Genomic DNA, 14505 nt, shown 5'->3' on the forward strand with positions numbered 1-14505 from the left:
CTTTTCAATGTATGAACTTATAGAGGAGGTTTCTTAGGTCAAGGAGGCAATAGCTTTTCGAATATGGAAAATATAGGGCCAATTACTTTGGGCAAATCATTCCTTTAAATCATTTCACATCTTTTCAGCCGAATCGATTTAGATGACAAAGGAAATGATTTCCTTGGATAAAGCATTAATCAACCATGAGAGAATCACGATATTGTAAAGGAGCCATGCGTGATAAATAGGATCTATTTCAGAAGGCATCTATTTTAGAATCATAGTTTGTTTTTTGCTATGAGAGACATGGACATGGAACGATTCCATGTGAGATAATTGTCTCTAGTCAAAGGGTGGGAGACGAGAACGACTCCAGAGTGGTCACTACTATGAAGAAAGTAATAATTCGAATAATTCTCATGAGAATGATGCAGAACGGCAGAAGAAGAAGAAGAAGACCAAGATAGATGAAAGATTCTGGAAGAGTGAAATTTTTATAAAAGGAAAATACTTTGACCACAAAAGGATTATATTAAAGTAAATCTACAAACTAATAGAGTTTGATGTGGTACCTCAGATTGTAAAGTTACTTTTATTACAAAACAGATATAATAGATTCTATAAAACCATATTAGTTTCTGGATTTATTTTGTATAATTTTTTTATATCTGTAATAGTTTTCTTTAGAAAAATTGTGTAAATTGTAAAATGAAGTATACGATGGTAAATATAAAGGAAAAACAACTAAGGTGCATATTAATTAAGGTGCGGTGATTACAATTAAATTAATATCAAATACAATATTTGCAATAGATAGAGTAATTCAAGTAAGTCAACGATAATATTTTTAATCGATCATCACTCGACAATGAATTCCACCTTCTCCACCCGATTCCAATGAAAACATAAAACAATTCATAATTAATTATATCCCACGTTAATTATTAATTCGTGGATTGCGTGCCTAATTGAAATGTTAAATTCTTTTTAATATTCAGTGGTACTTGAAGCAGTATTCTAATTCATTTGTGTTTAATTACCTTCATTACTTGAATTTATACGCATTTTAATTGTTGCAGTAGTTCCTTCGCACGATATTGATCATTTACCTCATAAGAAGTGTAATTAAGTAATTCTTTATAAAGATAAGAGAAATAATATTTGTGATTGTAGAATATTTAAATGTCGTATAATTTTTTTGAAAAAAATTAATAAATACGAGACCCACATAAAAAAAATTTAATAATAGACTTCAGTATTTTATTTCAAAATGATTCCATAACATTTATATATTTTATAACTGTATGTAACATTACTCGATAAGAATATATTATTTGATACTGTTAATAATCTATTCATAATATATTATGAATATATATTATATAAAAAATTGGATATATTTAAACTTGGTGCTTTTATTGCGTATAGAAATATATGTATTTTCTATTGATGAAGTGTTGTTACCAATTACATTCTGTATTGAGCAACAGAACCCTTTTCTCCAACATAAGTAATAATCTTTTTTAGCAGGCAGCCAGACATGGTTAAGGGAAACCTAGTTAATGGAATTTGTGCCCCAGCTTCGATAGTTGTGTACATCTTTCATGTGCAAGCCACCATACAAGGGCTATTGTCTTTAATTTATTGTTTTTATTTTATTGACATAAAAGACAAAGGTACAGCAGGAAGTATGATTTATGAATAGCACCATAAAGGTACAGCAGGAATTATGAATAGCACCAATGTCAATACAAGTCAACAAAAACACTAGTAAACAGGAAGTACACAGACAAAAAAAAAGGGACCAACAAATTAAAGAGCGTTAGAAATGCCAGTTTTTGGAGCAAACTGCCAACCCGAGATTGGGCTGGTTTGAAAGACACTTCTACAGCAGCGGCGAAAGAACTTAGTTGCTAGCTGCAGCATGGAAAAACTGTTCTGACTTAAATAGGTGATGAAGCAAGATAAACTTTCCAAATCCAAAACAGAAAGCAACAGCTAGAAAATAGAAATATGAGACTGGAGGTGATTCTAGTCTTCTCAGAGTTTAGAGAAGTAATTTTCCATTGCAGGGTGTGGCCTACACATGGCTAGTAAGGGCCGCACTTTTGGCAAAGTGAGTCCTGTCCCTTCTGTCATGTCCACCATTTCCTTTTCAATTCTTTTCCACTCAAAGCATTGGATCAGTGATCCTAAGGCCAGACCCACCATCCGGATCGCAAGACCCTCCCCAGGACAACCTCTTCTTCCTGCTCCAAACGGCAAGAACACCATGCCGTCTTTCCTTTCTCCTTCCAGACCTTGGAACCTCTCTGGCTTAAATTTTCTAGGCTCTGCCCATATTTTTGGATCGTTTTGTATGAACCACGCATTTACCAGTAGCATTGTGCCTCGCGGGACGTGAAAGCCGCCGACAGTGCATTCTTCGGATGACTCGTGGGCGGGAAGAAGTGGGGCCGGTGGGTACATCCGGAGTGTCTCGTTTATGATGCTGCGGAGATAGGGAAGCTCTGTAAAATCTGATTCCTCGAGCAGCCTGTTTTGTCCGATATGATTGTGAATTTCAGCCTGGGCTTTCATAAGGGACTCTGGGTTGTTCAGCAGAAGTGACAATGCCCACTCCATTGCTCCAGCTGAAGTGTCTGTCCCTGCTGTCAACAAGACCTGGAAAACAAAAATTGGAATTTGCTTCATAATTTGCAGGGAGGCTTTCATCCATTATTTCGTTCAAAAAAAGTTATCTTCCGTGTGTGTCTCTGAGAGAGAGAGAGAGAGAGAGGTGAAAGCTTACTTGCATCATGCCTCTGATAATATCATCCGTATAATACTCCGGTTCAGCTTCTTGCAGAGACAACAGGACGTCAATCATGGTCTTGCCCCCGTTGTCAAGTGTAGAATCACCCCTTGTTCTTCGACGTTCTTCAATTAAGTCCTGCATGGACTTATCCCTCTTCCCCTGCAGTATCACCAACCTTTTCTCCAGTCCTCTCGATCCAACCCACTTCAAAGCCGGCAGAAAATCTCCTATATTTGTTGCCCCACTGAGCTGAAAGGTCTCCACGGCAATTTTCTTAAACCTTCTAGTTTCCTCCAGTTTCTCCTCCACGTTCTCTCCATAATACCGCTTTCCTGCGATCAACCTCATCATGACATTAAGTGCAAGCTCAAAAAAAGTAGACTTCATGTCCACGGTTCGAAACTGAACCCCTTCCGAGTCCAGAAAAAGCCGGTGAATTAACGATCTAACCTCGTCAACACGTATGCTACAGAACATTTGGAGGCGATTGGATGACAGAAGTTCGAGAGAGGCGATGCGCCTCAAGTTGCGCCAGTGGTGACCATAGGAGGCCCAAACAAGGGTAGTGTAGTTGTAACCAAGGTATTTTCCGGAGAGGAAGCGAGGGCGGTTTGCAAAAACAACGTCATTTTTGGTGAAGCATTCCTCGGCGGCGGTGGGGGAAGAAACAAGGAGGACACGGCGAGAACCCAACCTAATGAAGAGAACTGGACCATATTGGTCTGCAAGTTTTGCAAAGGATCGGTGTAGGGGTTTCTTAAAGAGATGAAGGTGGCCAATAATGGGGAGGGAAAGAGCAGGGCTTGGTGGGAGTCTTTTGGTTGGCAAAACCAGATGTTTTGTGAGGATAAACAAGAAGAGAAAGATCAGAAAATAGCAGTAGAATGGGATTGCCATGTATGGATAATTAGTAATCAAGATACTGGCAACCTTGGACTTGGAGGCTGTATATATACAAACACAACGTAGAAATGGATGTTTGTGGTGAAGATAGCTTTTGCCAATCTCAGAAACCATTAAGGAAATTGATCTGTCATCATCGGGAAAGCCACTACAGCCATTAATGGCTCTAGCACTGAAATTGATGAAGGTCCCGCTGTTGGAATGGTCATCTGCATGCGAGGATTGGACCGATTGTTTGTGGAAGATGATGAGACACCGAAGCCTAATAATTATTAAACTTTACCGCTCGAAATAAAACTATTTAGTTCTGCTACTGTGGGATCATTTGGAATCTTGGATGAAAACAAACATATTTAAATTTTTGTTTACAAATTTCCAAAGTGGCAGCGATGATAACACCAAGATGGCATCTTAATTTCCAAAGATGGGAGATCGTTATCTTGCACGTACGACCGATGGACTAGCTGAAAGTTCTATGCGTTACAAGGTGGACGTACAGCATTTGACAAATTATCGCGGGGTCACCCTGGCGTGAACGGACACGTCTCTTCAGCTTGTTGACATCGATTGGACTATTGCCACTATATCCTATTCAAACCCTATTTGGATTATTCCGTTACTTCGATCACGTGTTTTGTCCACATCGCAAACAAGCTATCTTTTTCAAGATATTATTTTATCAAAAATCCTATTTACAATTATTTTTATATAATTTTTTTTTTTACATTCTACTTATATGATCTGTGAAGTATTAAAAAATATTAATACAATTAATTATATCAATAAATTATATAAAAAATAGGGCCGAGCAACCGGGTACCGGACCGGGTATCCGGGTATACTCGGCCCGGAATCCAGATTCCAAATCCGGGCCGGAGTCCGGCCCGGATATAGCCGGGTTATGACCCGGGCTGGAACCTGGATTGATCCGAGTTTTTACAACCCGAAAATTTGGGTTCCGGCCTATACCCGGGTTTTTTTTTTTTTTTTTAAACAAAGCCTATATTATTAATTTTTTTCAGAAAAAAAAATATTTTGGCACTCTTTTTCAAATCTTTGCACATAATGTTCCTTCCAAATTTCTTCCATCTGCTCATTACAAACTTATTACAAAATTTCTTCAACATTCCTTCCGAAATAGCAGATTACAACATTCCTACCTCATAACTAATTAAAATATTTACTTCCGAAATAGCAGAATATAACCCACATCACTTTAGAAATGATTCCAAAGCAATACAGAGCCACTTGCTCCATACAGATTGGGAATAACTGCACATTTCATGGATCAATTATTTTATCAAAAACCATAATAACACCTACATATTATATAAACAAGTACTTAACAAAGCTAAAGAGCACTCACTGCCCAATTAGGAAGTAACGCCAGCACTCACTGCCCACTTAACAAATACAACTACCACATTGCTCAATTAAATTCATACACCAAAAAAGTCAATCCAGTAAAACCTCAAAGGCTATGGTTCTATCAATATGCAGAACCAGGTCTTCAAATATCTGAGATATGGGGGCCCCTAGAACCAGCAAACAAGCACAAAATATGCAGAACCTACATGATAAAACCAAATCAATAAACTCTTTGGAACTCAACCAAGTAAAAGCACAAAATCTCTTACCCGTTTATTGGTAGAATGTATGTCCCAAACTGGCTGTATTTATAAGACGACTTCACTTGCTTCCAATAAATAAAATGTCCATTCCCCTGCAGGACGGACCCCCATGGCCGATTCTACACAATGTAATATATAATAAACCAACAAATTGATTAGACTAACATAGTACGTACGCTACAAGCAACTCCATTATATCCTCTAGAAAAGAAGAAAATAAACAAACCAAACTCCATCATACTCAAATTTCCCTATTTTATCGGCCATCTTCTCATTAAAGTTTGGGTAAACTTGGGTAAAGCTTGATAGGTAATTAAACAAATGGTTTACATTCTTCAGATCAAACTCATCATGAGGAGGCTTCTAATAGAGCAAGTTATAGGCCAGTAAAACAAAGCATAGTTTCTGTCAATTAAATGACCAAATTAATAAAGGCAAGCATTGAAACTTAAGCAACCAAAAAATGGATTTTAATCAAGCTGCTACTGAATAATCTTCCCTCTATTTGCATATGTACAAGATTTATACAAAATTTTGGGGAAAATCATGATGAACTGGTTAAAAAAATAAAATTATAAATCGACCTTTTCTCATGAGCCTAACAATATTGCTAAAAATCGACCTTAGCCATAAAACATTTTGCGGCTTGAAAATCTGTCAGTAGCATAAAACATGTTACTGACAGATTTTTGTAAAGTTTCTCATTCTGATGCACAATCTTTCTATCTCCACAACTTAGCTGCAACTGATTTAGCCTAGAGGACCAGGATCGACATCAAGAAAAACGGGTAAACATTGAAAAATAATATTATTTAGCGTACCCACAACTTTTTTTTTTGCCCTTTTTGCCTTAATTTTCTTTTACTCGGCGTTTTCTTTTTCACCACAGCAACCAAACAGAGACCACGAAAAACAACAGATCAAGGTACAATAAAACAACGAATCAACACCAAAAAAAGGGATCAAGAGCAAAAAGTAATAATTTTAAAAACGAAAACATATTTAAAAAAAAAAAAAACCCAAAATCAACTTAGCTGCCAACGAAAGCACTTCCACCGTTCGGTTAGCTGCCAACGAAAGCACTCCCAAAATCAACTTAGACGCGCGATCAACTTCAAGTTCCGGACAAAACAAAAGCACTAGCGCTTGAAGGGATGAGAGAGAGAGAGAGAGAGAGAGAGAGAGAGAGAGAGAGAGAGAGAGAGAGAGAGAGAGAGAGAGAGAGAGAGGAACTGGGGTAGGGTTCGCGTCGCAGAGAGAGAGAGAGAGAGAGATCTGAATTGGGGGGGTGGCGCTAAGTAAAAGAACGTAGGGTTTTTTTTTTAGTTTATAAAACCCGGGTACCGGGTTTTAAACCCGGGTTCCGGGTTTAAAATCCGGTACCCAGACCTTATTAATCTGGTTTTTTAAATCCGAATTTCGGCCCGGATTTGACCCGGGCCGAAAACAGGAACCGGAATCCGGTATAGGATTCTGGTCCGAATCCGGCCCGGTTGAACAGCCCTAATACAAAATATATAAAAATAATTATATATAACATTACTCTTATTTTATTTTAAAATATAAGAATACTTTATGGAGTTGTTAAGTGTCCAAATATCATATAATTTAAAAAAAAAAAAAATGAAATCTATCATTTAAAAATTAGTTTTTTATTCTGTGTGTCTAATATTTACTTACTTTTTTCAAAGTGATTGTGTAATACTTTCATATTTCACGACTTTAAATATTATTTCACTTTATAATAATATTTTTTAAAAAAAAAATAGACGAGGTCACATGTCTACGAGTGACCCTCTCTCAAATTTATTAAAAACCATCACTTATAACAGAAAAATACCGTGGTAATGGTTAAGCCCCAAGAGAATAACAAAAAAACAAAACCAAAACTATCCATATTCTCAACCCCAACAAAAATAAAACCAACACCTATACCAATATGTCACAAACTCTTATTTCTCCCACAAATAAGCCATACCTAATCTGTCCAATCTATACACACCTCTTACGTCTTTGGGAAGCTGTCCATCCATTTGAAACATTTTATTCTCTCTCTTAGCACCACTTTTTACCAAATAATCAGCAACATTATTTGCTTCTCTAAAATAATGATGAATGGTGAAATCAAATTCATCTAAAAGGCAAGTTTTAAATAGACAAGCTACTGTAAAAAAATAAATCTCACTAATAAAATATAGTTTTTTTACACTTTTTACATATGGCTTTTTTTAACAAGGGCTTGTATGAGACTTATCTATTTAGAGCTTGTACAAATCATTTTTCTTATTTTTATAAGTTTTATAATATATAATTCAAGAAATCCTTTAATCACAGAGAGATTCATAAAAGTAAATTTACAAATTGATATGTTTTGATGTAATACATTAGATTGTAAAATTATTTTTATTGTAAAGTAGATTTAACATATCATATGAAATTATATCAATTTAAAAATTTACCGAGTTACTTAATTTTTATATCCCAAAGAAAATAATGTGTATAGATAAAAAAAATATATTGAAAGAGTTGGTAGACGAAGAGATTTTTTTTAATTATTTAATTATTTATTTTTTTAATATCGGAGCTTAAGATTATGATTTTGTAGGTTTTGCATTTAGGAATGATGTTGATTCAAGACAAACCTCTAGATCATGAATATGCTGGATCGTCTCGTGGTTTACCATGAGCAAGATATGCTTATGATACCTTTGACATACAAGGGGCGCGGGCATCGTTCAGAACAGAGGACTCTGCATAATTCTATTCTCCAAAGCAAAATCAAAGTGGAAACTATTCAAATTCTTTGCAACTCAATGCGACAACTTCTTCTCTATTTTGCACACTTTAGAATTCATCACACGAAAATCAAACTCATCTTTCCAGCCACCAGGCATAAAAAAATATCTCACAAACGTTTCAAAAAATTCTTCACAAGCTCAAATATTCAGCTCTAAGAGTTAAACAATCTTCTCAATTTGTGAATAAGCCGTCTGCATATTGGACACACCCTGTTCTCCCCTTCCATAATCCTGCAAAAACAAATCCAATCAATCCTCCTAAAAGATCTCCATTTTTAGAGGCTTTGAAAACATATCAATGTATATGTTTTACCTCTGTGCACAATCATAGCAGGTGGCACAATGGCCACAAGGAACAAAGAAACAATTCCTTTGCTCATCGTAACAAATTGCACATAATTTTGAATCATATAATTCCTCTGAAGAGCTACTTAATGCTTCTGAATCTTCCCCTTCTTCACCTGTTCCATATTTGTATGGCAATGGCTTCACCGGCATTATAGGGTCAGTCTCGGTTGCTTCCCGCTCTTCTGGTACTGCTACGTCTGTGATGGTATTATTCTCCCCACCACAGGCTCCAAGGTATTTCAGAATCAGCAAAACTATAATCACAAGAAATCCTGCAAATAATAAAGAAGTAAGACCAGATAAGAGGTTGAAGTTTCTTGAAAAAGTGTGCTTCTTGAAGAAGTGTAAGCTTTATCCAATGAAGTCTTTTCCCCCACATTTTCTTGTTTTTTTCTTGTTGTACCTAATATTGTAATGTATGTTAACATGCGTGCCACAAAAGAAAGCTCGATGTACGATCCACCCAGATCCCCCTGCATTGAGTATATTGGTTAACTTATTGGGAAATTTTGTAATCATTGGAGAAAGTTGTATGAATACCAAAGTGATGAGGCCTCACATTGTTGGGTGTGGTGAGTATGACATAATGAGTACTGGGAAAAAGAAGGTTGAGCCGACACGAACCCGATGTTGTGGAACACATGCTCTTAGCTTTAGAAGTATCATAAATCTTAGCTGAAACATTCAGAGTCATGGTCATGATTATGCTTCTTGGGTTCGTGTTTATGATTCCAAGGTAGTACCTGTCATCTTCCTCAATGCTGAATTCTGCCCCTTTACCTGGCCAAATACGCATTTCATCTGTCATAAATCTGTCTCCTTTCCAACATCTTTTATTTTCTCAGTTGATGGGTCTCACTATTAAGCAACAGAAAACTGGAAACCAAGAAAATTTCTAAAGGCAACTTCTTAGTTCTTTCCTTCGAATGAATACCTATCTCCACTTGGACATAGTTGTTTGCTAATTCAAGCACCAACAAGATCAAGACCAAAACCAAAATATGTATCCATTAAGCAGAGTTCTACACTGGATTAACCTAAAATTGCTTCAGTTTATCTTGATTTAGCAGATTCGTTACCATTGATTGATTCCTTTGGGGGAGGGGCATCGGGGAAACTTGTCACTTTCGGCAACAATCTGTTGAATGTCTGCTCTCCTGTGAAATCATTATACGTTTAATGATTAATTCAACATTCTAGATGAAATGTAGAGGAAAATGTTCTTAGAGCTGAAAGAACCTTTGATCATAACTACTTCCAGTTTATTTAAAGCACTAGTTGGAGCCTCCAATCTTATACGTACCGTCGAACCTTTGTTCAACCACAAAGAAAAACCCTGTAAAAGAGAAAACATGGAAAACAGATACCATTTCAATTTCCAAGCTCTCAAGAGATGTACTCATATTAGTTTGATCTTGAAAACCTTCGACCCAGAAAAGAAAAAAGGTTCAATTGATACCTTGCGGCTGTAGGATCTAACAATCACATAGTTTGAGACATTCCAATTAGCTTGGCAGCTCAGTTCAGGCTTCTCGGAGAAAGCATAGAGAAGGACCCCTTTCTTGTCCTCGTCTCTGACTTCAACTTGTTCCACAAACACAGAGCTAGCTTTCATCAAGCGTGAAGAGCTGGGGCCAAGCATCATGCGGCAATCCCCGTAAAATCCATATCGGAGGCTCACCGAAACTGCAAGAAAAGCCCAAAATAAACGCAATTTTATGAGATGAAAAAGTGTTCGATGGAAAGCCAATAAGAAAAAGAAGATGTCAAATTACATGCCAAATAGCCAGATGGTCAGAGGAGCCAGAAGGCGAGCCCACGCCTCGCGCCACTGCTGAATACGCCGCCTCGGAGGCGGCGTCATAACCAGCCTGAACATTGCAAACTCACTCTCAACTAAAATGGAGAAGTTGGTTGGGAGAAAGATAGGTCTTTTTCTGGCGGGGAGGGAGAGGGACAAGATGATGAGCTACTGGTCTATTGAAGTAAACAACATGCGAGAGGAAGACCAGTAGGTTTTCAGGAGTTATCACCAGAGACAGTTCAAGTCTTCAACTACCTATGTTAATATGATTCGCGGGTAACTGAATTCCATTTTCTTGATTTTTGAATGTTAGGTGTCAGTTACGTTAGGCCTATTGTCTGGTTTCTGGACTTTTTGAGAATTTGCCAACAAAACCTGTTCCTTAAACTACAGTTATCAGGCCCTTCGACAAAAATCTTTGAGGACGTTTACTTCATACTTGCGTTTTTATTGCGCGACAGAAAAACCACCTAACATGTTTATTTGCGTGTGGCACGTTATTCTCATAAAATACGGAAAAATCTAATTATAAACGATTATGTGTATTAATATATACATCTATTTAATATAATTAGTAAAAAAAATTAGATTTTAATAAAAATAATATCAATTTAAGTTTTGAATATAAATATATCATTATTAAGATATAGATCAGTATATAAATTTACTTATACGTAACAAAACTCAATTAATATTAGAAGAGTAAATCTAGGTACAAGCTTCAAATTTTTTTATTACTCTTATCATTTGAGATTACCTTAACACTTAAAATTAGCTTATAAGTATTATAACTATAAAAAGATCCTATAAACTGACATTACTTCATATGATATTGTTAGATTTACATTATAATTAAAAGTAAATTTTACAATCTAACGTCCATATTAAACTATATCAATTCACGAATTTACTTTTATGAGATATTTGTGACTAAATAATTTCTCTAATATTTATTGTTATTGGCACCCTAATAATATTTTTTTTTTAAATTCTTAGAAAATTTTAATTCAAAAATAAATTAAAAAGAATGAAATCGGTCCATCAACCAAGCTTTTAGTATCCATACAGAAGTTTCGCAATCTGTTGCCAGGGCATTTTAGTTTAGCCCATTAAGTCCCTTGGGACCACGGCCCACTTTTCTGTTCCAAAGCCGAGAAACGAAAGCGGGTAAAATGGGACGTGCAGGCCATTAATGCCACTAATATTTTTCGTATTAAAGCGACAATCCACTAGTGATAAAGAAACTATTCAAATTTCAAGTTTTAATTAGTCGCGTTAACAAACCCATTTTGGTAACAAATAATGAAGAAGATGGTTGCCAAATTACTTGTTTTTGTTTTAAGAGATGAGATGAAATAAGATTAAAGTTGAAAGTTGAATAAAATATTATTAGAATATAATAATTTAATATTATTTTTATATTAAAATTTGAAAAAGTTAAATTATTTATTTATTTTTTGTATTGGAATTGAAAAAGTTAAATTGTTTATTTTATTTTGTATAAGAATTTAAAAAAGTTGTAATGATTAAGATGAGATGAGACAAGACGAGACGAGAGTTTTCAAGGTAACTTGTAAAGATTAGGATTGTATAAAAAAGTCATGATTTGACTGTATTTTCTTTTTATGGAAAACTAATATTTTTTTAGATAAATCATAAATATTAAAGCCAGTAAGGGGTTGATAGTGCTTGGGATACGGATACGAATAAAATATATAAAGTGCGTGGTGTAGAATGATAAGTAGCATCCTTCTTTAAGATACTGCCATTTATTTATCAACTCTTAATTATATAGGTTTTAGAAGCGTAAAGTTCGAAAGGAAGACAAGAATGTGGGGAGTATAGACTAGTTAGGGTATATACTATATTTGCGTTCCTTAGTTATATTAGCATACTAACTTAAATATTTTAGGAGTATTAAGGTAATATTCTGTAGATATCCTACGGCAGGATATTTTGTTATTACAAGTTGGTGTGTAATATACAATACTAATTGTTATTGAACTCATTACGGTCATAAATAAAAGTCAAAACACTACTTACTAGCAAGTTGATATGCAAAGTCTCCACATTTTACGCGTCAATATTTGTCTTAGATGTGTCACGTCTAAGTAAGCTTGCAATTAGACTTTTTGATATTATATACAATGTTATTTGTCTAACTTTTCTTCATGGCATCAATAATTAAAGAAGATAAAATAAATACATAATTATAAAATATTCTGGTCTAGAACACCTCCTATTTTAGTATATTTTTATTGAATAAGTATTTTAATTGATTTAAAAATTTGGTTCTCTTATTTTAAATTTATTGGATTTTAGTTGGATTTATTTTATATTCTTTACGTTGTGAAATTTCTTTTAATGTGCTTTCTTAATGTTAAGTATTGTTTTGTGTTTAAATTACTTTTTAATTTAAATCGATTTATTTCTGGACTTTAAATTTATTGTGTTGTTAGTTTTTATTAATTAATTATTTTAGCTAGTCGTTTTGTTTAAATTATTTTATTCAATTTACTGCTTTTAAAATTATTTTCGTTGGATCAGTTTTGTTACCCAAGTTGTGAGGATTGTACCTCATTTCTTTTCTCCAATTTTTCTTTTTCCATTTTTCCTTTTTTTTTTCCCTGATATTTCTTTTTACCTCATCCTTCTCTCTCCCTTGCACTCGTCGAGCTCCCCCTCCCCCTACCTGATCCACTCTAGTTGCCGTGACCCAGCTGAAACGCCACCACTCACCAGCGTAGCTCACACCGACGACCTCTCCTTCACTGGTCTCCACCCCCCATAGCCTTCCTCCGCTGTGGTAGCCAGCCCGAAACCCATGGGTTTCCTCCCTCCTTCGTCCATTTTCTTCATCCTCATCTGTGCGTCGCTGCACGCTAGCATGGCCAACACCAACCCGTCCATTCTGTTCACCTTTGGCTGGCATCCCTCCTCTTCCAATATCAACCCCTCTTGTGCTACTGTTAACCACCATAAGCACCACCAAGCAACGACCTCATTTCCTCCTCGTGTCGCCATCGCTCCACCATCTGCCACCACCTCTTTACCACATAATTACTGGCCCTCTAGCAACCCAAACGACCCACCCTAGCACTGATTTGCCACTAGTAAAGCTGAACCATCTCCATCTTCGATTTGGGCTTTTTGGCCTTTAACCACCGTTTCTGCCGCCACCCACGGCTAACCACCACTGTCATTAACTTCACCAACACCCCTAAGTTCTACCCTAACCTTCCCTAGTCTTCGTTTGATCCCGTTCAAATTTGGGTATGTTATCACCTATAGCCACAATACATTTTGCACTATGACGTTGCCTTTCCGCCGTCTTTTGTAGCTAATTGATCATCCAAAAATTATTTTATAGCATTGTAAGAATTTTACAAATAACTTTTAAGATATAAATATATTTTTACATTAACAATACTTGCAATTTGGTTGTTTGTGCCGGACTAAGTTCGAGGAATATGAGGGTTGGTTGGATTAGAGGACAAAGTTGTGTATGTGATTGATTGACGTTGGGATTCGCTGGTATTTTTATATCTTGTCGTATGCATTGCATGGTGCATACATGTTCATGTTTGCAAAATGAAAACTGAGTTTTCACATAATGGCATGCAGGTTTATGTGTATATTTGGAAATTGGGTTTTTATGCATGAAAAGATTTTGGATGTGATTGAAATGAATGGATTGAACAGTTTGATAGAGAGTCATTGTAGGGATGGTGGTAAGCAAGAATGGTGGTAGAGTCTCGCCTGTGATTCCCTCCTACGATGCACACGATAGGGATGGTGGTAAGTAGGGATGGTGGTGGAGTTCCGCCTGTGATTCCTGCTTATGGTACACGTGGTAGGGATGGTGGTAGAGTCCCATCTGCGATTCTCGCCTAAGTAGAGTCCCGACTGCAATTTTCGCCTATAGTGTTAATTGGATATTTGAGCTATTTTCTGGAGAAATGATGGTTATTTTGGATTAGGAATGTTTTGGACCAAATAGGATTTTGGCTTGCGTGAAAAATTATACATTTTCAAGGAAATGATGATTGTTGGGTCTCATGCATATGGCATCACGTTTACGAATATTGTTGTTGCTTTAATAAATTTTTGTCTTGTGGGCTGTTTGAATTATTAATTACCTTCATTACCGTTTCTTGATACAGTAGGCTTTGACGCAGGTGATGAAGAAGTTGAGCCTGAGGATGTGGTTTCGCCGAAAGAGTGATTGGGGATCACTCTCTC

At 36.0% G+C, this 14505-nt stretch overlaps 2 protein-coding genes across 3 annotated transcripts; both read right to left on the reverse strand.

The window, feature by feature from the left end:
• Positions 1–1659: 1659 nt before the first annotated feature.
• On the reverse strand, positions 1660–3957 carry LOC122295475 (cytochrome P450 81Q32-like). Its single transcript, XM_043104510.1, has 2 exons — positions 2774–3957; positions 1660–2646 (listed from the first exon to the last, which is right to left on the reverse strand). The coding sequence occupies exons 1-2, from the start codon at positions 3794–3796 to the stop codon at positions 2023–2025; spliced, it is 1647 nt and encodes a 548-aa protein (XP_042960444.1). The 5' UTR covers positions 3797–3957; the 3' UTR covers positions 1660–2022.
• Positions 3958–8104: 4147 nt separating this feature from the next.
• On the reverse strand, positions 8105–10426 carry LOC122295469 (E3 ubiquitin-protein ligase APD1-like). Of its 2 annotated transcripts, none has more exons than XM_043104503.1 (8): positions 10239–10426; positions 9919–10145; positions 9699–9795; positions 9539–9616; positions 9019–9239; positions 8863–8932; positions 8425–8731; positions 8105–8342 (listed from the first exon to the last, which is right to left on the reverse strand). In XM_043104503.1, the coding sequence occupies exons 1-8, from the start codon at positions 10336–10338 to the stop codon at positions 8264–8266; spliced, it is 1179 nt and encodes a 392-aa protein (XP_042960437.1). In that variant the 5' UTR covers positions 10339–10426; the 3' UTR covers positions 8105–8263. The 2 variants fall into 2 exon arrangements, with proteins under 2 accessions (XP_042960437.1, XP_042960438.1); XM_043104504.1 differs by having other exon boundaries at positions 10235–10425.
• Positions 10427–14505: the final 4079 nt, after the last annotated feature.

Source organism: Carya illinoinensis, chromosome 15 (genome assembly GCF_018687715.1).
Source record: "Carya illinoinensis cultivar Pawnee chromosome 15, C.illinoinensisPawnee_v1, whole genome shotgun sequence".
NCBI lineage: Eukaryota > Viridiplantae > Streptophyta > Magnoliopsida > Fagales > Juglandaceae > Carya > Carya illinoinensis.